Source organism: Girardinichthys multiradiatus, chromosome 13, assembly GCF_021462225.1.
Source record: "Girardinichthys multiradiatus isolate DD_20200921_A chromosome 13, DD_fGirMul_XY1, whole genome shotgun sequence".
Lineage (NCBI taxonomy): Eukaryota > Metazoa > Chordata > Actinopteri > Cyprinodontiformes > Goodeidae > Girardinichthys > Girardinichthys multiradiatus.
In genome coordinates, this window is record NC_061806.1 from 39,050,958 (window position 1) to 39,077,759 (window position 26,802).

Genomic DNA, 26,802 nt, shown 5'->3' on the forward strand with positions numbered 1-26,802 from the left:
CTCCAGACTCAGTCCACTGCGTCCGCAGGTCCCCCAAGGTCTGGAATCGGCCCTTCTCCACAATCTTCCTCAGGGTCCGGTCACCTCTTCTCGTTGTGCAGCGTTTTCTGCCACACCTTTTCCTTCCCACAGACTTCCCACTGAGGTGCCTTGATACAGCACTCTGGGAACAGCCTATTCGTTCAGAAATTTCTTTCTGTGTCTTACCCTCTTGCTTGAGGGTGTCAATAGTGGCCTTCTGGACAGCAGTCAGGTCGGCAGTCTTACCCATGATTGGGGTTTTGAGTGATGAACCAGGCTGGGAGTTTTAAAGGCCTCAGGAATCTTTTGCAGGTGTTTAGAGTTAACTCGTTGATTCAGATGATTAGGTTCATAGCTCGTTTAGAGACCCTTTTAATGATATGCTAATTTTGTGAGATAGGAATTTTGGGTTTTCATGAGCTGTATGCCAAAATCATCCGTATTAAGACAATAAAAGACCTGAAATATTTCAGTTAGTGTGCAATGAATCTAAAATATATGAATGTTAAATTTTCATCATTACATTATGGAAAATAATTAACTTTATCACAATATGCTAATATTTTGAGAAGGACCTGTATTTAGGGTCATGCCACAACGTCTCAATTGGATTTAAGCCCGGACTTTGACTAGGCCACTCCAAAAAATGTCTGAATCCATCTTGTATTTCGAGCCATTTAGAGGTGAGCTTGCTGGTTTGCTTTGGATCATTGTCTTTCATCGCTCAAGCTTGAGGTTGTTAACTGATGGCTCCAAATTGTCCATGAGGGTTTATATTTAAACATGGTGGTGGTCTGAACCAGGACAACCTGCTCTAATTTAACTGTGGATATGCTAGTGTAGATTTACAGTCATCCAGGACATGACAATCCTACATTTTTAAGTAGATTTCTTTTCTGAAATGCTGTTTTAGGAATGGACACCTTCAAAAAGTTCCAATTTTAAGTCAACAAAATATCCCACAAGTCTAACGGATTATTAAGATGTTATTTTTGCACAAATAAGCCAGACCTTTGTGTTCTTTCTGTTTAGTTGTCTTCACCTTGGAACTTTAGGTGTTCTGGGTTCTTTTGTAACCTCCTGAATAAGTCAGTGATTTGCTCTCTGGGATCGTGCACAACTGTTGCATGTTTTCTCCATCTATGGATAATGGCTCTCACTGTGGTGCATGTGAGCTCAAGAGTCTTGAGAAATGTATATGTAACTCTTTCTAGACTGATTGGTGTGAATGACTTTGTTTCTTTAGATCTGTTCATGATGTGTTGATGTTTGAGATCGTTTACCCTATTTCATGATACAGGTCTGGCAGTAATCATGCCAGGGTGTCGATTGTGAAATTGAACCCAAAAGTGTATATTCACTTAATGCAAATGTGAGAATAGACTCTCCTTTTGATACGTATGCTCACTATTTAGAGAGGAATCATCTTTTTCTACTATGGTTACATAATATGCACAACTTACCAAGTGATTTTGAGCATTTTTTGTATTTTGAGAGAAATAAATACAGCCTTTGCTGCCTTCACAGATGTTTTTCCTTTTTTTAATTCAGATATTCCCCATCTGCTATAATGTCTTTCTCCCTGCTTGGTATTTCAACAAGCAATCAAAACAAACAAAATTATAGGGGAGAATAATTCATTTCTGGCTTCTTAAGACTTTACTTCTGCTGCAGGACTTGGTTTTGGCTTGATAAAAATGTAGATGTCTGAGAACGCAAAGCAAACATGGCAAATCTGTTCTGTTGTCTTAAGGGGAAAAAAATTCAAGGCAAACACAAACACTGAAGTCTGGCTTCAGAGATGGAGGAAAGCAAAGCTGCCTTGCCTGGCAACAACTCGCTTTTTTGGCTGGCTTTCATCAGGAGGTGGCTGGCCTTTTGACAATGGATCCGACTAAAGCAATTTTCACAGTCTGATTTGTGTTTGCTTCAAAGGTCGTCAGTTCAGAATTTGCAGGTGGAGTAGAAAGTGTCAAACCGTAGTGCTGCTCCTGACTCTGGCTTCTGACTTATGAATGAGAAGAGGTGCAGGGCATATACAGGGGTTGGACAATGAAACTGAAACACCTGGTTTTAGACCACAATAATTTATTAGTATGGTGTAGGGCCTCCTTTTGCAGCCAATACAGTGTCAATTTGTCTTGGGAATGACATATACAAGTCCTGCACAGTGGTCAGAGGGATTTTAAGCTATTCTTCTTGCAGGATAGTGGCCAGGTCACTACGTGATACTGGTGGAGGAAAACGTTTCCTGACTCGCTCCTCCAAAACACCCCAAAGTAGCTCAATAATATTTAGATCTGGTGACTGTGCAGGCCATGGGGTCACTTTCATGTTCATCAAACCAATCTTTCACCTGTCTTGCTGTGTGTATTGGTGCACTGCATTCAGGATACAATGTTTGAACCATTGGGTGCACATGGTTGTCAAGAATGGTTCGGTAGTTCTTGGCAGTGACGTGCCCATCTAGCACAAGTATTGGGCCAAGGGAATGCCATGATATGGCAGCCCAAACCATCACTGATCCACCCCCATGCTTCACTCTGGGCATGCAACAGTCTGGGTGGTACGCTTCTTTGGGACTTCTCCACACCGTAACTCTCCCAGATGTGGGGAAAACAGTAAAGGTGGACTCATCAGAGAACAATACATGTTTCACATTGTCCACAGCCGAAGATTTGCGCTCCTTGCACCATTGAAATCGACGTTTGGCATTGGCATAAGTGACCAAAGGTTTGGCTATAGCAGCCCGGCCGTGTATATTGACCCTGTGGAGCTCCTGACGGACAGTTCTGGTGGAAACAAGAGAGTTGAGGTGCACATTTAATTCTGCTGTGATTTGGGCAGCCGTGGTTTTATGTTTTTTGGATACAATCCGGGTTAGCACCCGAACATCCCTTTCAGACAGCTTCCTCTTGCATCCACAGTTAATCCTGTTGGATGTGTTTCGTCCTTCTTGGTGATATGCTGACATTACCCTGGATACCGTGGCTCTTGATACATCACAAAGACTTGCTGTCTTGGTCACAGATGCGCCAGCAAGACGTGCACCAACAATTTGTCCTCTTTTGAACTCTGGTATGTCACCCATAATGTTGTGTGCATTTCAATATTTTGAGCAAAACTGTGCTCTTACCCTGCTAATTGAACCTTCACACTCTGCTCTTACTGGTGCAATGTGCAATCAATGAAGACTGGCTACCAGGCTGGTCCAATTTAGCCATGAAACCTCCCACACTAAAATGACAGGTGTTTCAGTTTCATTGTCCAACCCCTGTATATGCACACATAAACACATTGTTGCATGCCCACACAGGGATGCAATCATCAGCATTTGTCTGTTAATATCTTTGTTGGATTACATGTATTTGTAAAACACATGTTTCGCTCTCTGCTGACTGTCTTGTACTTCCAACTGAGGCTTATGCATGTGATTGTTTGTATTTACTGAGATTCAACTTGTGATCCCTCTTTGAACCTAAAATGCTTATCTATATCTGCCCCACCATCTATTCTCCCATCAGTGATGACTCCCATGAGTTTTTATAATCATCACCCATGACTTTCCTTTGTTATCCAGAGATCTCCCCATCTCTCCAAATCTTTATTTTGATCTTGTTCTTATTGCCTCATTGTCTCTGTAGAAGGCAGCGTAGATCCACTGCTTTGTTAACTCTGGCTCAATCTCCCATCTAATCATGGGTATCCAATTTGCATTTTAAAATGATGGTCTTATGGATGAAATGGAAACTCTACATAATGACGGTGCACAGTACAAATGGGAATTTGGGAACATTTTAGAAGGATTTCAAACCAAATAATCCTCAATCCTCAGTGCTTTGAGTGTACATCATCTGTCCATTTGTCAATTTGTCCATCCATCCATCCCATATGATGCAGAGGTTACAAGTTTGGGGGGGGTACCCCTTCAACTTTTTCACATGTTACATTTTGAGGCTGTAATGTAAAAAAATGACAAAAACCATACATCACCGCAAAGGGTTCTATATAAAAACAATCAAAAAAGTGTGGAGTGGATCTGTATTCGGTCCCCTATAGCAATACACTGTAGAACCCCTTTTTGCTGCAATTACAGCTGCAGGTGTTTTAGGAATTGTCTCTACCACCGTTATATCATCTCATCTGCATCCATAACAAGTTTTGCAGCATCATCCTGTATTTATCTTAATATATTTTGACATTAACATACGTGGCTTGTAGCAAACTGGAGAGAAGACTTTTTATGGCCCTCAGCAGTGGTTTGCAGTTGTGTCATACTCATTTCATTTTCAGATGAGCTGTGATCTGTGAGTTGTTCAAAGCTTGGATTGTTGTTTCACAATTTAACCCTGCTCTTTTAACTTCTACACAACTTTTTCCCTGAGATGTCCGCTGTGTCCCTTGGACTTGATGATGCTGTTTGTTTTCTAATGTTCTCTAACAAACCTGAGGCTTTCATACAACAGCTGGATTTATACGGAGAATAACATACACACAGGTGGACATCTGAAGGCACATGATTGCATTGGATTTTATTTAGGAACATCAACTGCATGCCCAACTATTCAGCACTTTATTTGCAAAACATTTTTAAAAACACTGATCCTCCCCTTTTGACTTCACATGTATGCAATACTTCCTGTTTGTCACATAAAATGCCAGTAAATGACACTGAGGTTTGTGGCTATATTATGACAAAATGTGAAAACAGGTATCAAACGTTTTGCAACACACAGTCTCTCCACCAATGTCTGCCTGAAAAACCCCTCTGAGGGCAACATCCTGATTCAATTCAATTCAGTTTATTTATATAGCGCCAATTCACAACACATGTTGTCTCAAGGCACTTCACAACAGTCAGGTTCATACATTCCAATTAGTCCTAACCATTGAACAGTGCAGTCAGAGTTAGTTATTTATTCAAATTGGATAAAAACTTTTTCTGTCTAAGGAAACCCAGCAGATTGCATCCAGTCAGTGACTTGCAGCATTCACTCCTCCTGGATGAGCATGTAGAGACAGTGGACAGTCACTGGCGTTGACTTTGCAGCAATCCCTCATACTGAGCATGCATGTAGCGACAGTGGAGAGGAAAAACTCCCTTTTAACAGGAAGAAACCTCCAGCAGAACCAGGCTCAGTGTGAGCGGCCATCTGCCACGACCGACTGGGGGTTTGAGAGAACAGAGCAGAGACACAAAAAGAACACAGAAGCACTGATCCGGAAGTACTTTCTATGGGAAGGAAAAGTAAATGTTAATGGATGTAGCTCCTTTAGTCGTTTCATCTAGAAAGAAAGAACAGATAAACTCTGAGCCAGTTTTCAAGGTTAGAGTCTGAAAGAGAACACATAGAGTTTGTTACAGTTAAGCTCAGTCAATCGCCATGTCTAGGAGAGAGAAAGGGTTAAACACTAAAAGACAGGGCTATGTGGATCATCGGTAGAGGGTGAGCATTAAGTTGTTGCCAGCAGAAGCTCGGACAATTCCCCTCTCCAGAAAGGTGTCACAGGTAGACACAGAGCCAGGCCAGGTGTACCTTCTAGGAAGAGAATGGAGAGAACAAGGTTAACAGCTGAAATAACAGCAAATAATGCAAAATTGGAGAGTAGTGTGAGAATGTAGCGAAGAGGGTGAAAGTGGTCATTATGTCCTCCAGCAGCCTAAGCCTATAGCAGCATAACTACACAGATAGTTTCAGTTCAGATTATTTAGGTAAACGGCGCTTATTTACAACAATGTCGTCAAAAGGAACCCCACAAAGGGTCCCACTGATGGTCATTGTTATACTAAAAACCTCAAGGATTGAGATACCTCTCTCTGTCTAACTGATTATAACCATTGGAAAAGAGAAGGGGTCATACAGGTAGCAGAAATGGAGGGTGTGTTTGCACCTCAACCATAACTGAGCCGGTTTAGGCTAAACCTGACTCCCCCTTACTCCAACCAATAGGGAGGGAGGAAGGCTCCCTCCCTGATAAACTAAGCCACTCTAACTATAAGCTTTATCAAAAAGGAAAGTTTTAAGCCTAGCCTTGAAAGTAGACAGGGTGTCTGCCTCACGGACAACAACCGGGAGCTGTTTCCACAGGAGAGGAGCCTGATAACTAAAGGATCTGCCTCCCATTCTACTTCTAGAGACTCTAGGAACCACCAGTAAACCTGCAGCCTGAGAATGAAGTGCTCTGTTAGGAACATATGGAACAATCAGATCTCTGATGTATGATGGAGCTACAGGGGTTGGACAATGAAACTGAAACACTTGTCATTTTAGTGTGGGAGGTTTCATGGCTAAATTGGACCAGCCTGGTAGCCAGTCTTTATTGATTGCACATTGCACCAGTAAGAGCAGAGTGTGAAGGTTCAATTAGCAGGGTAAGGGCACAGTTTTGCTGAAAATATTGAAATGCACACAACATTATGGGTGACATACCAGAGTTCAAAAGAGGACAAATTGTTGGTGCACGTCTTGCTGGCGCATCTGTGACCAAGACAGCAAGTCTTTGTGATGTATCAAGAGCCACGGTATCCAGGGTAATGTCAGCATACCACCAAGAAGGACGAACCACATCCAACAGGATTAACTAAGGACGCAAGAGGAAGCTGTCTGAAAGGGATGTTCGGGTGCTAACCCGGATTGTATCCAAAAAACATAAAACCACGGCTGCCCAAATCACGGCAGAATTAAATGTGCACCTCAACTCTCCTGTTTCTACTAGAACTGTCTGTCGGGAGCTCCACAGGGTTAATATACACAGCCGAGCTGCTATAGCCAAACCTTTGGTCACTCATGCCAATGCCAAACGTCGATTTCAATGGTGCAAGGAGCGCAAATCTTGGGCTGTAGACAATGTGAAACATGTATTGTTCTCTGTTGATTCCACCTTTACTGTTTTCCCCACATCCAGGAGAGTTATGTTGTGGAGAAGCTCCAAAGAGGCGTACCACGCAGACTGTTGCATGCCCAGAGTGAAGCATGGGGGTGGATCAGTGATGGTTTGGGCTGCCATATCATGGCATTCCCTTGGCCCAATACTTGTGCTAGATGGGCGCGTCACTGCCAAGGACTACCGAACCATTCCTGAGGACCATGTGCATCCAATGGTTCAAACATTTTATCCTGAAGGCGGTGCCGTATATCAGGATGACAATGCACCAATAAACACAGCAAGACTGGTTAAAGATTGGTTTGATGAACATGAAAGTGAAGTTGAACATCTCCCATGGCCTGCACAGTCACCAGATCTAAATATTATTGAGCCACTTTGGGGTGTTTTGGAGGAGCGAGTCAGGAAACGTTTTCCTCCACCAGTATCACGTAGTGACCTGGCCATTATCCTGCAAGAAGAATGGCTTAAAATCCCTCTGACCACTGTGCAGGACTTGTATATGTCATTCTCAAGATGAATTGACGCTGTGTTGGCCGCAAAAGGAGGCCCTACACCATACTAATAAATTATTGTGGTCTAAAACCAGGTGTTTCAGTTTCATTGTCCAACCCCTGTAGATCATTAAAGGCTTTTTATATGTGAGGAGGAGAATTTTAAATTATATTCTGGATTTAACAGGGAGCCAATGAAGGGAAGCTAAAGTAGGAGAAATATGATCTCTCTTTTAATTTTCATCAGAACTCTTGCTGCAACATTTTGAATCAGCTGAAGGCTTTTAACTGCATTTTGTGGACATCCTGATAGTAAAGAATTACAATAGTCCAGCCTTGAAGTAACAAATGCATGGACTAGTTTTTCAGCGTCACTCCTGGATAGGATATTTCTAATTTTGGCAATGTTCCGGAGGTGAAAGAAGAAAATCCTAGAAACCTGTTAAATATGGGATTTAACTGACATGTGCTAGTCAAAAATAACACCAAGGTTTTTTACGTTATTACTGGAGGTCAATTTAATGCCATCCAGGTTAAGTGATTGACTAAGCAGTTTCTTTTTTAAAGACTCCAGTCCAAAGACGATAACTTCTGTCTTGTCTGAATTTAGAAGCAAACAATTTAAAGTCATCCAAGTTTTTATATCTTCAAGACATGCCTGATCAAATGACTTGAACCATCTCAGCTGGCTCAAGGTTGAGGCTGTACTCTAAACTTTTATTTTAGCCACATATACACGAATCATGGCCTTCATTTTCAGTCTCAAAGTTTTTGAGGTCAGCGAGGGCATTTATAACTGCTGCTGTATGTTTAAAAGGATGCATGTTTTTTTTTTTTATTCCTTTGGTGACATTTCCCATATACAGGTCCTTCCCAAAAAATTAGCATATTGTGATAAAGTTCATTATTTTCCATAATGTCATGATGAAAATTTAACATTCATATATTTTAGATTCATTGCACACTAACTGGAATATTTCAGGTCTTTCATTGTCTTAATACGGATGATTTTGGCATACAGCTCATGAAAACCCAAAATTCCTATCTCACAAAATTAGCATATTTCATCCGACCAATAAAAGAAAAGTGTTTTTAATACAAAAAACGTCAACCTTCAAATAATCATGTACAGTTATGCACTCAATACTTGGTCGGGAATCCTTTTGCAGAAATGACTGCTTCAACGCGGCGTGGCATGGAGGCAATCAGCCTGTGGCACTGAGGTCTTATGGAGGCCCAGGATGCTTCGATAGCGGCCTTTAGCTCATCCAGAGTGTTGGGTCTTGAGTCTCTCAACGTTCTCTTCACAATATCCCACAGATTCTCTATGGGGTTCAGGTCAGGAGAGTTGGCAGGCCAATTGAGCACAGTGATACCATGGTCAGTAAACCATTTACCAGTGGTTTTGGCACTGTGAGCAGGTGTCAGGTCGTGCTGAAAAATGAAATCTTCATCTCCATAAAGCTTTTCAGCAGATGGAAGCATGAACTGCTCCAAAATCTCCTGATAGCTAGCTGCATTGACCCTGCCCTTGATAAAACATAGTGGACCAACACCAGCAGCTGACACGGCACCCCAGACCATCACTGACTGTGGGTACTTGACACTGGACTTCTGGCATTTTGGCATTTCCTTCTCCCCAGTCTTCCTCCAGACTCTGGCACCTTGATTTCCGAATGACATGCAGAATTTGCTTTCATCCGAAAAAAGTACTTTGGACCACTGAGCAACAGTCCAGTGCTGCTTCTCTGTAGCCCAGGACTGGGGAATGCGGCACCTGTAGCCCATTTCCTGCACACGCCTGTGCACGGTGGCTCTGGATGTTTCTACTCCAGACTCAGTCCACTGCTTCCGCAGGTCCCCCAAGGTCTGGAATCGGCCCTTCTCCACAATCTTCCTCAGGGTCCGGTCACCTCTTCTCGTTGTGCAGCGTTTTCTGCCACACTTTTTCCTTCCCACAGACTTCCCACTGAGGTGCCTTGATACAGCACTCTGGGAACAGCCTATTCGTACAGAAATTTCTTTCTGTGTCTTACCCTCTTGCTTGAGGGTGTCAATAGTGGCCTTCTGGACAGCAGTCAGGTCGGCAGTCTTACCCATGATTGGGGTTTTGAGTGATGAACCAGGCTGGGAGTTTTAAAGGCCTCAGGAATCTTTTGCAGGTGTTTAGAGTTAACTCGTTGATTCAGATGATTAGGTTCATAGCTCGTTTAGAGACCCTTTTAATGATATGCTAATTTTGTGAGATAGGAATTTTGGGTTTTCATGAGCTGTATGCCAAAATCATCCGTATTAAGACAATAAAAGACCTGAAATATTTCAGTTAGTGTGCAATGAATCTAAAATATATGAATGTTAAATTTTCATCATTACATTATGGAAAATAATGAACTTTATCACAATATGCTAATATTTTGAGAAGGACCTGTATGTCCTTGGTATAAAGGATAAAGCACTGTACTATTCACTAAAGTTGCTTTCACATAAAGCACCTCTATGTCCTCGAGCTAAAAAGTTGAAGATGCTGCACAGCATGACAACAAATAGTTTTGTAGGGGAGGGTAGGAATACTGTTCCTTTTTCTGTTGGGACAGGATCACAACTCTGATAAATCAATAATGCCTCAGTACTTCATGGTTGTATGATGCATTACAAGTACAGAATTAATGTTTATGATGAGTGTACAGATAATATAAATTTTTTCCCACCAGAAAATATACAGTCACATAAAAACCCCACTGGGTAATGAAGGATGGATATCCAGTGCAGGATTTCACAACATGTGTTCTTAGAAAGCGCACTAGGGATTTAGGTTATGTTTTGCGTAAATTTGTGTGTGTTGCATCATAAGAGGCACAAGAATCGAATATTTTGTTGGCTTTAGATAATACTCTGCTGGCAATCCCCTTTTAACAGATTTCAACATAAATTCTTATGCATTTGCCCTGCTTTTAGGTTACATTGGCCTTACGTGTTTGAACTGGGGCTTGACTCGGTTATCATGCCAATAGTCATCTACAGATCTCTAACTGGTCTGAATCTGTTTCTATTCCAGTGTAAATGTGTCCAACGGGTTGGTTTCAGTACATATTGACCTCTCATACAGTGAGGAAAATTTGTATTCTCCTTGTCACCTTGTATAGAACAGTACAGTGACAGTCTGCAACAGTCTTACTTCTTCGCTCTAGAGTTGATTAGAATAATGAAGATGCTTTAGGTTGTACTGCAGGTGTAGGCAAAGACACAGAGTACCACCAACCACGCACGCACTTAAAGCTAGGGGCAATTGAGAGAGATCAGTTAACCCTTACATTTATGTTTTTGGACTGTTAGAGAAAGATGGAGTGCCCGGCGTTGGCCTGGCGATTATTTTCAGCAGATGTTGTGGGTGATGCTTCAGTTCTGCAGGAAATATGGTTGGGACAGGGAAAAAAAATACCTCCATGGTGTTTTTCCAACAAATCACCTCGGAATGAATGTTAAAGATCTTCAATAATTAATATTAGCCGTTGCAGTGGGCTCTGAACGTCTTCACAAACCGTTTTCATTGTTGCCAGCCTTTCCTGAAATCCATGCATGCAGCTCAGACCTTTAATTTTAGCTGAACATAACACAGGGAAACGCCTTTGAAGGAGGAAAATCAATAAAAACAATAAAATTACAAATACACTTAAAAAAAAGTCTGATTAGTTTCTTTATACATTTTTTATTCCAAGATAAAGAACAATGAGGACAGGGGCTTTATGCCACCTGTGATGTCATAAAAGGTATGGACCCCTGGAAGCTAAATGTTGGGAGGGTATGTTTTATCTTGACTATATCATTTACAACAAAATAGCAAGACAAAATGACAATGACATGTTAGTTTAATGGTGACAATCTATGTCAAAAGTGAGTTTGAGTGGTTTACGATCTGGCCAGCAGCTTTAAAACTTAGGCATTTATCTGAAATGCCAGAAAAAAATGTTTCAGCTCAATAAAAACGTTCAGAGATTGATGAATGGTGGGGTTGTTGTCTTTGCTGTGGGACACAGGATGATGAAACACATCAGTCTTTCTTACCTCTTCGCCACTCACTCCTGAACATCCACGAGCTACAGAAATATTGCTCTCACGGAGACAATTCATCTTCACACACCTGCCTATTGATGTCAACAGCAAGGCAACTTATATTTGGAAGCTATGTGGATTTCTTAATTAGAAAGTAAATTATAGACAAATCAGTGTTATTTTGTAAGGATTTTTTATTTTTATTTGGTCAAATTATTTTCCAATAGATTTATTTAACATATCTTGGTAATGTGCAATGTCCATGCCCCATTTTAAGAGAAAACAGGGCTGGGACTCGTGACCACTTCTTCGAGAACTCTAATCTCTGTATATGGGTCACACACTTTACCCCTGCGTGCCCCCCACACCACACACATGATCTCAGTATAATAAAGGCCCTTTAATTCTTTTATGACTTTAAGTTTTGGTGGTCCACCCAAGATAATCAGCAGCCCCCATTTGGCTAACACTTTTGAAAAAATTCTGTAGGTACCTTTGAGTAAAGTTATACATTCCCATCCAAAAAAATGTCAAATGTTGTAGAGATGATGGGAGCATCGGAAGACTGTGCAGATTTCTCTTAATCGCATCCCAAAGATTCATAATGGGGCCAAGGTCTGGACTCTGTGGTTGCCAATCCATATGTCCATATGTGAAAATTATGTCCCAGACTCTTGCAGGAATTGAACCTAAAGAATCCTGACATTGTCATCTTGGAATATTCCTATGCCTTCAGGGAAGAACAATTATTAATGGAATAACCTGACCATTCAGTATATTCACATAGTATTCATGACCTCAGTTCTAAGTTCAGCAACAATATGTCTTCAAATAATGCCTACCATACAAGCCTGTGAGGGCAGTGCCATGATCTAGGTTAGGCACTAAGCATGATGGTGCGTCAACTTATGCACAGGGAAGAAGGTAAATCTGGACTCATCAGACCGCATGCCCTACTATTGCTCCAGAGTCTAATCTTTATGCTCCTTAGGAAATTTGACCTTTTTTCTCAATAAGCCTTGCTACTCGATGGTTTTCTTAAGGCTGCACAGCTGTTTGGTCTTAATCCCATGAGTTCTTTTTACATTGTGTGTTTGTGGAAATGCTCTTTCAATATTAAAAACAGCCATGAGATTTGCTGTTTGAATTTTTATAATTTGATTTCACCAAATCTTAAAGTGTTGTCGATACTGATCAATACTTTGTGGACTGGTGTGAGCTCAACCACTTGTACTTGAACACCAGTAAGACAAAGGAGATGATGATAGACTTCAGGAGAAGGACACCACCTCACTCACCAGTGAACATCCAGTGGGAGGACATTGAGACAGTTGACCTTTTTTTTAATTGAATTGAATTTTTAAGTACTTGGGTGTTCACCTCAACAATAAACTGGACTGGTTCCAAAACACCAATGGTCCTGTACAAGAAGGTCCAGAGCCGCCTCCACTTTCTGAGGAGACTGTGGTTCTTTGGAGTGTGTAGGCCTTTGCTCAGGACTTTTTATGATTCTGTGGTAGTCTCTGCCATCCTCTGCACTGTCATCTGCTGGGCCCCAGGCAGCACAAAGCGGGACAGAAGAGAGACTGAACAAGTTGGTTAGCAGGGCCAGCTCTGTCCTGGGCTGACCACTTGGCAGCCTCATTGAGGGCCGACTGAGACACCCTCAGTGCAGGAAGGAGCGCTACCCCAGGTCCTTCATCACCACTGCCGTCTGACTGTTTAATTCTACCGTATAATAACTAGTGCATCAACCGCTGTATTTGTACCTACAATTATTCTCACTTTAGCACAAATGACCTCCACTTTTTACTGTACATAAGTCATTTTATTTTATTTTTATTTCATTCTATTATTACTACTTGTTTTTGCACATTTGCCTTGTACTTCTTTGATTGCACGTTTTTTCATAACTATTTGCACCCGACTTGTGTGTTACTAAGAGCAGCTGTAACAAGTTAGTCTATCGTAACTTATTTTATTCAGGAATTTTTCTCCAGCCACATTTCTTCTGCAAAGAAACTGGTTCCTCCGAGTGTCTTTCTGGTTGAACAGTTCTTAATCCATTGTTAGTAGTTTCAGTAAAATTCCATAGATGTTTTCTTTGCTTGATACACGCAAGTATTTTAGGTTTGAAACAGACTAACATCCTTTGAACAACCACAGGATGTGCCTGTTGACATGGTTGGTTAGGAAATGAGAAGCCACTCACTGCATCAGTTAGGGTTTAATAACCTTTTGCCATCTGAGACATAATAATCCATGTAGTTTATTTAATTAATCCAGGTGGTGATTTGTTTCTCAGACACGTGGTTTAAATTGTAATATGTCAATTGGGCTCTGTTTTGTAAAAAAACAAAAACATTTCATCAGACAGATTTAGAATATTAAGTAATTAATTAGCTAGCTAATAAGTAATAATTTAACAAGTTATTCTAGGTTAATGGAGCCCATCTATGCAGCAGATGATCGTTTATTTTCAATCACTTCCAGCCACAATTTATCTATTTATCTATTGGTCAACTTGTTTGGCAATCTAAAACCATCTTGTTTGCTATTGGCTCATAAACCTAAAGCCCCGCCCTCTCGTACCTGTCGGTCTGTGAAAGGCCACAAGTTCTCCCGGACGCTCCGCCCATCGCGTCCTTCCCGCCTCTTCCCACCGGCGTTCAGTCGTGAAGCGGAGTGAACGAGCAGTGCTTGCTCTGTGGCGCAGAAGTATGAGGACAGGGACATAAATGCTACGGTACACATCTGAAAACACGTTTAAACAAACACCAGGAGCGTCTCCAGAGAGAGGAATCCTGAGCAGAGACAACCGAGGGGAGTTTACAGCGGTTGCGGAGCGGAGGGAGACTCGGGAGCACGGCAGGAGGAGGAGGAAAAGTGGAGGGACAGACGCTCTAGAATCCTACCGACATCGCACGCAGAAATGGCGGAGCACCACGCACCCAGCGACGGCAAGCACAAAGCGTCCGGCAATTCCGGGAGTTCGGTGCACGGAAACAGCCGACCGGGTGCCGGCGGTGGTGGAGGAGTAGGGGGCAAAGGAGGCCTCTCTGGCGGGTTGACACAGCCGGCCGGGTGGCAGTCTCTACTCTCATTCAGCATTATTTTTCTGGCCTGCCTGGCAGGATTCAGCTCCAGACTTTTCGCTGTGATCCGGTTCGAGAGCATCATCCACGAGTTTGATCCATGGTAAGCTAGCAGATCAGATCCATTTACAAGTAACTGCTGCTTGGTGTGCCAATGAAAGATGCTTAAATCGACCTATTTTTTATTTTTATTTTTTTACATAAACATGGCGCATAATAATCTCTTTGCGCAAGTTACTTTAACAACATAAGTTTTTGAACTTCATTTAGATGTTGATTTTACGTTCTCCTGAAAACAAACGCTTGTTTTCCCCATGATGATCAGGTAAGGGTTTTGTCTCATGTCCTTCGCACAATCATTTTAATTTTCAGAGTAGAGTGCGGCGTGTCTGAGGGACCTTGAGATTTCTCGTGATTGACTGGGTAACCAGTCTGGCCAGGCTGCAGGCTTCTGTGCAACTGTGGTTTATGACCGCAGGATGCTGTAGTCTGTGTGGAGTCTTCAGCTGCAGGTCCAACTTTGTTGTAGACTGCGGGGAATATACGCTCTTCTGCTCTCGATCAGAGCAATGTAATTCATTTCAAACTCAAGTGAGAGCGAATGAAATTAAAAGCGGTTTGTCAAGGGATTATACAGGTCCTTCTCAAAATATTAGCATATTGTGATAAAGTTAATTATTTTACATAATGTAATGATGAAAATTTAACATTCATATATTTTAGATTCATTGCACACTAACTGAAATATTTCAGGTCTTTTATTGTCTTAATACGGATGATTTTGGCATACAGCTCATGAAAACCCAAAATTCCTATCTCACAAAATTAGCATATTTCATCCGACCAATAAAAGAAAAGTGTTTTTAATACAAAAAACGTCAACCTTCAAATAATCATGTACAGTTATGCACTCAATACTTGGTCGGGAATCCTTTTGCAGAAATGACTGCTTCAATGCGGCGTGGCATGGAGGCAATCAGCCTGTGGCACTGCTGAGGTCTTATGGAGGCCCAGGATGCTTCGATAGCGGCCTTTAGCTCATCCAGAGTGTTGGGTCTTGAGTCTCTCAACGTTCTCTTCACAATATCCCACAGATTCTCTATGGGGTTCAGGTCAGGAGAGTTGGCAGGCCAATTGAGCACAGTGATACCATGGTCAGTAAACCATTTACCAGTGGTTTTGGCACTATGAGCAGGTGCCAGGTTGTGCTGAAAAATGAAATCTTCATCTCCATAAAGCTTTTCAGCAGATGGAAGCATGAAGTGCTCCAAAATCTCCTGATAGCTAGCTGCATTGACCCTGCCCTTGATAAAACACAGTGGACCAACACCAGCAGCTGACACGGCACCCCAGACCATCACTGACTGTGGGTACTTGACACTGGACTTCTGGCATTTCCTTCTCCCCAGTCTTCCTCCAGACTCTGGCACCTTGATTTCCAAATGACATGCAGAATTTGCTTTCATCCGAAAAAAGTCCTTTGGACCACTGAGCAACAGTCCAGTGCTGCTTCTCTGTAGCCCAGGTCAGGCGCTTCTGCCGCTGTTTCTGGTTCAAAAGTGGCTTGACCTGGGGAATGCGGCACCTGTAGCCCATTTCCTGCACACGCCTGTGCACGGTGGCTCTGGATGTTTCTACTCCAGACTCAGTCCACTGCTTCCGCAGGTCCCCCAAGGTCTGGAATCGGCCCTTCTCCACAATCTTCCTCAGGGTCCGGTCACCTCTTCTCGTTGTGCAGCGTTTTCTGCCACACTTTTTCCTTCCCACAGACTTCCCACTGAGGTGCCTTGATACAGCACTCTGGGAACAGCCTATTTGTTCAGAAATTTTTTCTGTGTCTTACCCTCTTGCTTGAGGGTGTCAATAGTGGCCTTCTGGACAGCAGTCAGGTCGGCAGTCTTACCCATGATTGGGGTTTTAAGTGATGAACCAGGCTGGGAGTTTTAAAGGCCTCAGGAATCTTTTGCAGGTGTTTAGAGTTAACTCGTTGATTCAGATGATTAGGTTCATAGCTCGTTTAGAGACCCTTTTAATGATATGCTAATTTTGTGAGATAGGAATTTTGGGTTTTCATGAGCTGTATGCCAAAATCATCCGTATTAAGACAATAAAAGACCTGAAATATTTCAGTTAGTGTGCAATGAATCTAAAATATATGAATGTTAAATTTTCATCATTACATTATGGAAAATAATTAACTTTATCACAATATGCTAATATTTTGAGAAGGACCTGTATGCGGGTTAGTGGTCGATATACTTGATTTGAGGCTGGTTTTCTGTAGAGATATATTCCATTTTATACGCTGATTGAGTTTCTGTGGAGGGCTAAGAGTGCCACAACATTGTCAATGTGGTTAAAAATAAACACATTGGAAAAAAAAATAATAATAATAATATAAAAACTATTATTATATTTAAATTCCCCACCATCCAATGTATGCACCTGCTTATCTGCAGAGTGGTTAGGGTCTGGTGTCTATAACCAGCAGTCATTGGGGAGAGGCAGGGTACACAGGACCATATCGACATAATTATGGAGAGCCAAAAAGTGCCATAATCGAATTAATGAATACGTTTTTTAATATTTTGTGAAAATGTAAAAACAATGGGGAAATAAATTATATAAATAAAAAATATATATATAAGTAGCTAAATTTGAAAATTATGAATAACTGTTACAATCAGATTTGATTATTTGATTTTATTTTTAACATTTCTTGTGCTACTTTCCATCATAGAATACTTTAAACCCTCTAAGTGACTTGTCAAGTAAACCCTTATTTTTGATTGGCCAACGTGGGCAGTAATTAATCTGGAGACGAGTAGCCTTGTGTTTGGCAGCTGACCACATAAAACAAAAACCTGGCATGCTGCAGCACATTACCATAAAATAACTAGTAAAATAATATGATTTAACTGTTTGATAAATTAAAATTTTAGAGTTAGTTAATTTTTTATATTTAAATTGAGTGTAGTTTAATGCAAGTATTTTGAATTTGGTTTAAATGATCACATTAATAAAATAAAACATGATCTTTTTGTCACTTTTGGACCTCCCTATTCCAGCCCCGAGTAATCACAGCAGGCTGTTGACATGGAAGCCAACTGATCCGGTCTGGCGAGTTTGTCATCACTTTGGAGGATTATTCTTTGCTGTAACTGTGTCACATGGGCTGTGAGGCGTGGACTTGGCGGGATGCACCGTCACTCTTTCACCGTTTTCTATACTGTGTGGCTTTTAGCCAGGCTCCATGACAAGCATTCATTTATTCATTTTCAAGGGCAGGTGCTCAATCTTGTTCAGGGTGACACTTACCTTTTCAATTATGCTGATAACTTGATTGCACTTTAAAGCCAAGGTTTAAAGCCAGCAGAGATTTCTGCATGGTTCAGGTGATCTTGGTCTAACTTGGAGGTAAATTTGCAGGACTGACCTTTCTTTAATCATGGGTGGTCCTGTGTGTCACATTCATTAGCAGATCCATATAGTATATTACATGTGGTACTTTACTGTAGCAGTTGGAGCTCCCTTGCTTGAGTTGTAAGGCTGTAAAGTGGCACCGGTTTCTACTGTTACAGAACGGTGCAGCTTCTTGGCAACTTGTCATAGAAAAGAGAGCAAAGACTGGCTTTGATACTCAAAAGTTTAAAAGGCCTTGCAGCTATGAAAAGTCATGATTTGTTGTTCTCAACATTTTCTTTTCACCCCGAAAAAGCAGTGCTTCTTTAATTCATCCGTCTGGTTTAGACAAAAAATGCTCAAAACAGTAAGTTTGTCTAAAACAGTGTTGTGCTTCTATATTGATCTCGGCTTTGATTAAAGCTCAGAGATACAGCAGAGGTGTATCTGTACAGCGCCCTGCAAATATTCGTACCTCTTCAATTTATTTTAAGCACAAGACAGTTGCAATCTGGATGAAAAGTGTACATGGTTTCAGGCAGTTCTGACTAAGGGAAACCTGAAAAGTGTGGCGCGCATCTGCAACCAGTCTCCCTGAGTCCATCTTGTGCTGCAATTATGGCTGCAGGGTTTTTGGAGCTGTGGGTGTCTGAAGACTGGACTTTTTTGCAAGATAACTGGAGCTGAATTTGGATGGAGAGGAGGAATCTTGCTGCTGATACTCTGGCTGGATTATTCGAACACTATGCTTGGCTCAGCACTATTCTGTTGTAGCTCTGGTTGTATGTTCAGGGTCATAGTTCACAAACTTGCATGACAATGTTTAATTTTAATTTGCCAAAGCATTTAGCACTTTCCTTCAGCACTAAAATGATAAATTCCATTGTGTTTTTCTTAAATAAAACCCTATTCCAATTAAAGTTTGTGGTTGCAACATGACATAATGTGGAAGAGTTCGATGGTTGTGAACACTTTTGCAGGGTACTGTAGTTAGCTACTGATAAATTTGAAAATGTTATCTGTTCTCATGCTTTTCTCCTGACCTCTACAGTATGTGTAACCTTGAACAGTGCCTAAAACCACCATCTAAAATTCCTCTTTCATTTTTTATTCCATGTTTATTTTATGGTGCACTTTTCTCATGCTGTTAGTGCTTTTCTGCGGCCAAGAAAAATAGACATCTTTGTTTTCAATAAAACTGTTACCTCTTTGACAGCAAGAAACTAAGTAGTTTGATATGTACCGTTTGCTGATTGGACAGGGCCATCATCGTTCTCGGACACGCTTGATTGGTGCTGTGGTTCTTCGGCTGTTTTTCTGTTCCTCTGTATCTGCAGATAAGAATCACATCAAACAAGCCAGCAATTTGTGAGATTATGATTGGTTGTGGAAACTCTAAAAATGTCAGGCATATTCAGCAATATGAAAACAACGCAAGCAGTGCTGATTTTGTCAAAGACTCCTTGATGAGTTTCACTTGTTTTCTGGCTGCTCTGATTTCAGTCAAATATTTGTTTATTTTGTAATATTTCTTCTTCTGCTCTTTATTGGTTAAGGCAATTCCTCTGCAAAGTTGTCGTCATCGAAAGGCAAAGTTTGGTTTTCTTAACAAACCTCTAACTTAATGGTCCTTTCAAGCTGTCGCTTGGTGGTTTTAGTTAAGTGTGTTGCGTGAAGATGTCACCATACTCATATATAAATCAGGCTGCTGCACGTAGCTCATTTTTTAGTGTTTTCCAGGTGTCCACTGCTGCCTCTAGTAAGATCAGGGTGAGTTCTGGCTCTCTGGATCACAGACTTTTCTTTCTGTTTATTATTTTGTAGTATTTGATGAATACAGATGCTTAAATCTGAGCTGTGTAATGTGGTCTATAGATGGTTTTCTTTGCAAGCTGTTGACTCTCTGTCCCACGGACCTCTCTATCACAGGGAGGTACCAGAGACAGAAAGTGATTATTGGGGAGGAAAAAGGAAACCATGATAAATGTATACAAAACTTTTACTTTAAATGTGATGCATCTTGTGTACTACAACTTAAAATGTTTTAAGGGAAAATATCAAAAGTGAAAAGGTGCAATAACCTGGTTACATAAGAGACTTGCTAAGACCACTTTGGATTTGGTGTCAGCGTTCACATCAGCTGTCAGCTACAGTGAATGTGATTGACCTGAAATAAAGTTCTGCTGTCCCTGTAGGATCTCCATGATGATTGGTTGTTTGCAGCCATTAGTATATCCATGGTTAGCTTAGAGATTTAATAGGATCAAAAGAAACTTTTATGTGCAAAGGACACATTCAGGAGAGTGTACAAATGATTGACAGCATTATATTTACATAATGGCCCAGTGGTGGAAGGCATCAATTATTGGGGGCAACATGGGACAGTGGTGACACTACTAAAATTGAACTTTTGTCCAAACCTGATGGATGAGCAAGGATATAAACCGATCAGGGGGACTGAAAAGAAATGTCGGGATCTGTAAAGGAGCTGAAGAAAGATTTGTGAGGTACTGGTTGTGTTCTACGTGTAACGACAATCTCCTGTGCTCCTACGTCTGGGCTGACGGGTAGAGTTAAAGACTTTGTTCCAAAGAAACCTCCAGGCCTGGTGTGAGATCTTTGAAAACCTCGTGGGACAACAGGTTCTCGTCTGTTATGTCCCACAATTACAAACAACACACACTGGCATCACCAAAAGAAATCTGTGCCCTCAGTGAAACACAGTGGTGGTGGCATATTGGTCTGGACTTGCTGTTCTTCCACCAGGCAGATTTGACTGAAAAACTTTGATGTGTCTGCCAGAAAGCTGAAGAGGGATTTTATTTTTAAGCCATATCTTGCCAAGTTGAGATGTAGCACAGCAATAGACTCATAGCAGAGGACACTTCTAAGATCAAATCGCAAAGCGCTTGTGCACACTTTGCAGCCCGGTTATTGGAGCTCTCCTATTTATGTTTTGCTCAACACTTTTTTTTCAGTTGTGTTGAGCAGGATTTATGTCAAATCAGAGGCAGAAAGTTTTGAAAAAAATCAAATAAACCTTGGCATTTCAACAGGGGTTTGTTAACTTTGTAGCACATAGGTTAACATTTGAATTGGACCTCATTGGTAAAATGGTTCACTTATTCTTGACAAATATATGGAATTATGGCAATTGAGACTATATGTAAACATAGGACACCCTGCAGAGCATTTGAAGCAAAAGTGTTCACATTTTAGCAATTTCTGCTTCACATTTCAGGCTGATCTGTATATTTACTGATGGATATATTTAGCTGTTTTCTAAAGGGAGCCTCAGTCACAGTTTGAATCATACTGTAAGAAAAACAGGCTTTTACAAGCTATATATCTGCATTATACCCGTCCTCCTAAGCCTTCCAGACATGTACTCCTCCTCCTCACTCGTTCATCATGCTGAGAGAGCACATCTGCAGCAGAAAATCTCACTGTGAAGTGCATGTGCATGTGAGTATTCTCCCGAACGTCCTTCGTGTTCTTGTGTGACAAGAGCTTCAAGAGCTTGTTCCATGATTTCTAATTACGCAGCACGCAGTTATCAGAACCACTCAGGTTGTCTTCAGTCTGTTTCATACAGATATTGAAGTTCTGAACAGGAGGGTGATGAAGACTAAAAATGGGTTTTATTTTTGTAAAACTTCCCTTTTTATTTTCAAGGCGTTCTTCGCTTAATTGTACCTGTTTTTTTTGTGTGAATTATCTTTGGATAAAGTTCTATTTATTGTTAACAGGAAATAACCATTTAAAGTATTTATATGTAACACAATTTTTTAGGCATTCCAAATGTATTTAGTGTCTTTTTTTTTATGTTAAAGATAATTCAAATTTGATGTTTGTACATTAATGTGTAAGAAACATTATTTTATTGCACTCTCTTGGACTTTCTAATATAGATTGAATGACAACAGTGAATTTTGACTCTTGGATCTTATTGCAGATGGAAAGGCATAAAATAAAATAAAATAAAGGTTTTTTCAAATGACTAACCCAATGGCTTTCAGCTGTTTTGACTTCATACTATTACACACTGATATCTAAGAATGACCCCATTGTTCTAGAAATGCGCCAGTCAGAATGTTGTTGTAGCGCTTAATCTACTAATGTCGGATCCAGCAGATTCCAGTTTACTTGTTGGGAGCCAGATTATAAGGAGATGCTATACTTTTTTCTGGTTTTCCTGTTGGGAGTGGAGAGGGTGTTGCACTGCAGTTGTTAGGGAGCAGCTTCTGTAAAACAGGGTTTTACTGTTTTCTAGCAAAGACAATATTATGAAGTTGGCCTCTTACATTAGCGTACATTAGGGCGTTGTCCCTATGCATACCCTGAGGAATGTAGATCCTTACCTTTTTAACCCGTTTTTCCAAAAGGCAACATTTCCTGTTCCATGAGTGTAAAAGTTTGATAGCTTGCTCTCTCTCGCTGTCTCGCAGCCAGAATGAACCAAAGACATGTGTGGACGTGTTTCCTTTGACTCCATTTTTAAAAACACCATACTAATACTCAAAATGAGTAAAATGGAACATATTCCCTTATTAACGACTTGCACCCCGTAAAGCATAGTGAGCTCGACCTGATGCCGTTTATTATGGTGGGTTCAATAATCTTTTGTCAATCGGTAGAGGAAATTCTCAGTGTAGCGGCAGCAAAGACGTGATCTTGCACAGATGCATAAAGAGAAAAATGATTAAATGAAGTATAATGTTTAAACAATGAGAAAAACTAAGTTATGGAGAGATCCTATGCAGTAATGAACAACTATGAATGTTGCATAAATATTAAAATTTTTCTTAAATTCTTCAGTGCATCAAAGTACATGGTCTTGATTCATGGGTTATAGATTGAAGATGGTGAGACTTCTTAGATTTGATGCATTTTATGAATAAGCAATAAAAATCCGATAATTAACTTTTTAGTATTTGACCTGTCGATCGCTGATCAGAACCAATAAAAGGACAATTGGTCGGTTAATTGATCTGTGATCCAATGAGACCAACTTCCTTCATTCTGTAGTAATGGCAGTGAATGTCACCCGGATATGAGCGGAGCGGTTTTAAACATTTCTGCTGGGGTAAAGCTGGGAAGAGTCTTGTTTCCACAGCAGATTCTGTGTAGTTTGTTATATGATCCTATTAGACAAACTGTTATACTCATATTTATCATACAGCACAGCCAGAGCTTTTGATGCTCTACATATTTAGCAGAGCTGCTGTTCAGCCAGTATTTCGTAATAGCATATTTGTATTATTTTAAACAGCGTGTGTGCGAATATAGGTTAAGTTGGCTTTACTAAAGTGCTCCTGTAATCAGAAGTTAATGAGCCGTGTTGGGCTGTTGTCTGCACGCTTTGTGCCTCAATGCAAAGCAAGAAGTCTGCCTCACGATTGTTTATGGAAATAATTAAATCAAATTGAAACGACTGCCAGCAATTTTTATTTTCAATGCCTGGTTGCTTCAAAGGCCTCATCTTCAGTGAACACTAGAAGTTGGTCAATCATCAACCTCCACTGCGGAAATATAATCCGTCAGCTTCTAATTGGATGAAAGTATCTGAATGGAATAAATGAACTCTACAATCTGGAGCATGTTTTTGATGTGTGACCCGCATACTTACAACTGATCGATAGAACTTAGCCTTTCATACCCGTCAGCCTGGGATTGTATTCAAGTACAGTATTCCTGTGACCCATCGCAAAATGGATGACAAAATATAGATTTTTTTTTTTTTTTTTTTTTATGTCTTTAAAAATGGACATGCTGCAGTTCTGGTTACTGGTGCTGGTGAAGATGGCTGAATTTATGGTTATAGCTGCAATGCAAAACTTATGCATAAGCCTCCCAAGTTTGAAGTGTGGGTGTAGTTATATGAGGTTAAGCTAAGGGCAAGTTAGATTGTTGTCCTTTCACCATCTGCTCCTGTTGTCTCTACCAGCTGCACATTTCCTCACTACACAGCTTTGTTTGAAGCCTGAAGGCTATTGGAAGGATGCCTAAAGAGGTCTACAACTAACAAAGTCTTATTTCTCCTCTCCTTGTTTCAGCTTTCAACTTGCCTGATCTTTGCTTGCAGATTTAGTTGCAAAAGTTATTTTTCCTTTTTTCGGTGAAAACCTGAGCAATGTAGCAAAGATTTTAGCTTTTCTCTAACTGTAATTTGAAAGCATAATCATTGGGGCTGAGGGCTTGAAAAACAGGTCCCCCCTAACACTGATTTAAAATAAACTTGAGCCTTTTTGGAGGCAGCAGCATTTATGTCAATTCTTTTATTTGTCTTCTTTAAAACCCAGCAAGGGTGTTCCTCAAATTCTTTCAAATCTTACTCATTGAGAAACTGATGTAAAACAAACACTTTTCAACAACACTTTATCGGCCGTGGACCACTTCAGGTTCTTAGGAACCACCATCTCTGAGTACATGAGATGGTCTTCACACATAGACACTGTTCGAAAGAAGGCCCAGCAGAGACTGTACTTCCTGAGGCAACTCAAGAAGTTCAACCTTCCACAGGAGCTGCTGGTCATCTTCTCCACTGTCATCATTCAATCTGTCCTGTCTTCATCCATCTCAGTGTGGTTTGGTTCATCCACAAAACAGGACAGGTCCAGACTGCAACGAATAATCAGGACTGCAGAGAGAATAATCAGAGCTGACCTTCCCTCCATCCAGGACTTATACAGGTCTAGGGTCAGGAAAAGAGCTGCTAAAATCTCTGCAGACCCCACACACCCTGCACATAATCTGTTCAGAGTTTTACCTTCAGGTGGCGCTACAGAGCACTGTTCGCTAAAACCAGCCGCCACAGAGACAGTTTCTTCCCCCAGGCTGTTTCTCTGATGAACATTCAATAGAGTACAGAACAACAGCATACAGATGTTGCAAATGCACCTTTTCTATTAGATATGTGTATATTGTACCTTGTAAATTGTAAATTTGTATATTCTGTAATGCAAAAATAAAACAAAAGAGCAAAGTGTACCGGAGTCAAATTCCTTGTTTGTATGTACGAACTTGGCAATAAAGCTGATTCTGATTCTGATTTCTCCCTAAAATGTGCTTGGGAAATATTAAGGTGTGATTTTTCTGCCCACTCTGCACTCTGTGGCAGGTTTAGGCCCAGGAATCTGCATGATGAACGTGAGGGTGGGACCAAAACAAACCTTTTAAGGTTCTCATGTTCTCTGGTGCTGCCTCAACACCTGGAATATAAGACATTTTTTATAACATTTCTATTCAATTCTACAGTTTCATGAAACATCTAATATCAGTTCACGCCTTTGCAGGGATTTCGCAGCGTCTCTTAGAGGCGTCGTGAATTATTCTTTGCTGCAGAAAATTAAGTGCTGTGAAAAGAAAACCTCACATAAAATGTTGCACCTCAGCTTTTTTTTTTTCTTTAAACCTGTCGAACACAATTGGTGGGAGCAGCAGCTCCTCTATACTCCTCCTACCAACACTTTTTCATTTTCTGTATTTTCACATTTCACATGCAAGGTATGGTTATTATCTCAAAGCAGTTTTGATTATCCTGGGAAGGGCTGCAAAACGTGGGACAGGGACTTATTGTTGAGGACAACAGAGAATACAATGCGGTCTTCCTAACTCTTGGAAGGGTTGAGGAGTATTTATTTTGATACTATAAGGCCTTTTCTCAACTGATACCCTACTATACATTGTCATATGCCTGCAAAGGCTTTTGATGGTTGCTTTTTACTTGGAAGGTTTCCATTTTAAAGTTTTGCAATAGATTTTACCCATGTAGTTTCTAAATTTAAAGATGGTACATATAACTGTTTTTTTTCCCCACATAACATAATTAAAGAATAAACCAATGAAGAGACCAAAAAACATTTGCAATCTTTCAGAATAAATCTGTTGTGTATACTGGCACTGGTTGGAAACGGGGCTACCGGGTTTTAGCCTTATCTGGTCTGAATAAGGGATGCAGCAGACGTTTGTAGCACACGGATCAAGTCTCAGCAACTAGCCAGATAGAAACGCAGAAAATAATAATAGAATACTGGGGCTAAACATTTGAGAGTTTGTGGTATAAACTGCTTTCCTTTCACATCATCACATGTGTAGATGAAGCTGAAATAACCCAGATGATGTCTGTAGTTTGCAAGTAGATGCCAGAGTGTCACGTGGTGTTTTGCTAAGTAAATATCAGGATTTTTTTATTAAAATTAGCGGAGACGCCTGAGACTAGGTTCCAGGCTTAATGTTCGCACTCTTTGGATATGAATTTCACCACTGTGAGTTACAAGCCTGGCCGCAATAGAAATGGAAATTCTTTAAACATAATCATATGGCGCTTGGATTTTCTGCTCATTTTATTCCTGTATGTTTAATTATAACAGAAACTCTATTTTAATCACTTAATGCTACGTACCATGGAAAAAAGGATGCATTCTGGCCTCCAGTTTCAGCTTTCAGACAAGACTTCTCACTTTCAAGCTTAATCACATCACGTAAGGGCTCCCCTTCGCTAAAGGTTAAGTTTTTATCTTCTTACATTCAGCATACAGTACAGACCAAAAGTTTGGACACACCTTCTCATTCAAAGAGTTTTCTTTATTTTTATGACTATGAATATTGTAGCTTCACACTGAATGCATCAAAACTATGAATTAACACATGTGGAATTATATACTGAACAAAAAAGTGTGAAACAACTGAAAATATGTCTTATATTCTAGGTTCTTCAAAGTAGCCACCTTTTGCTTTGATTACTGCTCCGCACACTCTTGGCATTCTGTTGATGAGCTTCAAGAGGTCGTCACCTGAAATGGTTTTCCAACAGTCTTGAAGGAGTTCCCAGAGATGCTTAGTACTTGTTGGAC

The 26,802-nt window shown here is 40.7% G+C and overlaps 1 protein-coding gene across 3 annotated transcripts in view; it reads left to right on the forward strand.

Annotated features, from left to right (window-relative positions):
• Positions 1 to 26,802, forward strand: part of LOC124879941 (dolichyl-diphosphooligosaccharide--protein glycosyltransferase subunit STT3B) — a 195,358-nt gene that overhangs the window by 41,292 nt on the left and 127,264 nt on the right. The window contains exon 1 of one of the 3 annotated variants that reach the window (XM_047384801.1): positions 14,116 to 14,648. The exons of the other annotated variants lie outside the window; for them this stretch is intronic. Coding sequence (XP_047240757.1) covers positions 14,383 to 14,648 — 266 coding nt within the window. The 5' untranslated portion in view covers positions 14,116 to 14,382. Of the gene's footprint in view, positions 1 to 14,115; positions 14,649 to 26,802 lie in introns of those variants that run through there. 3 annotated transcript variants of the gene reach the window in all.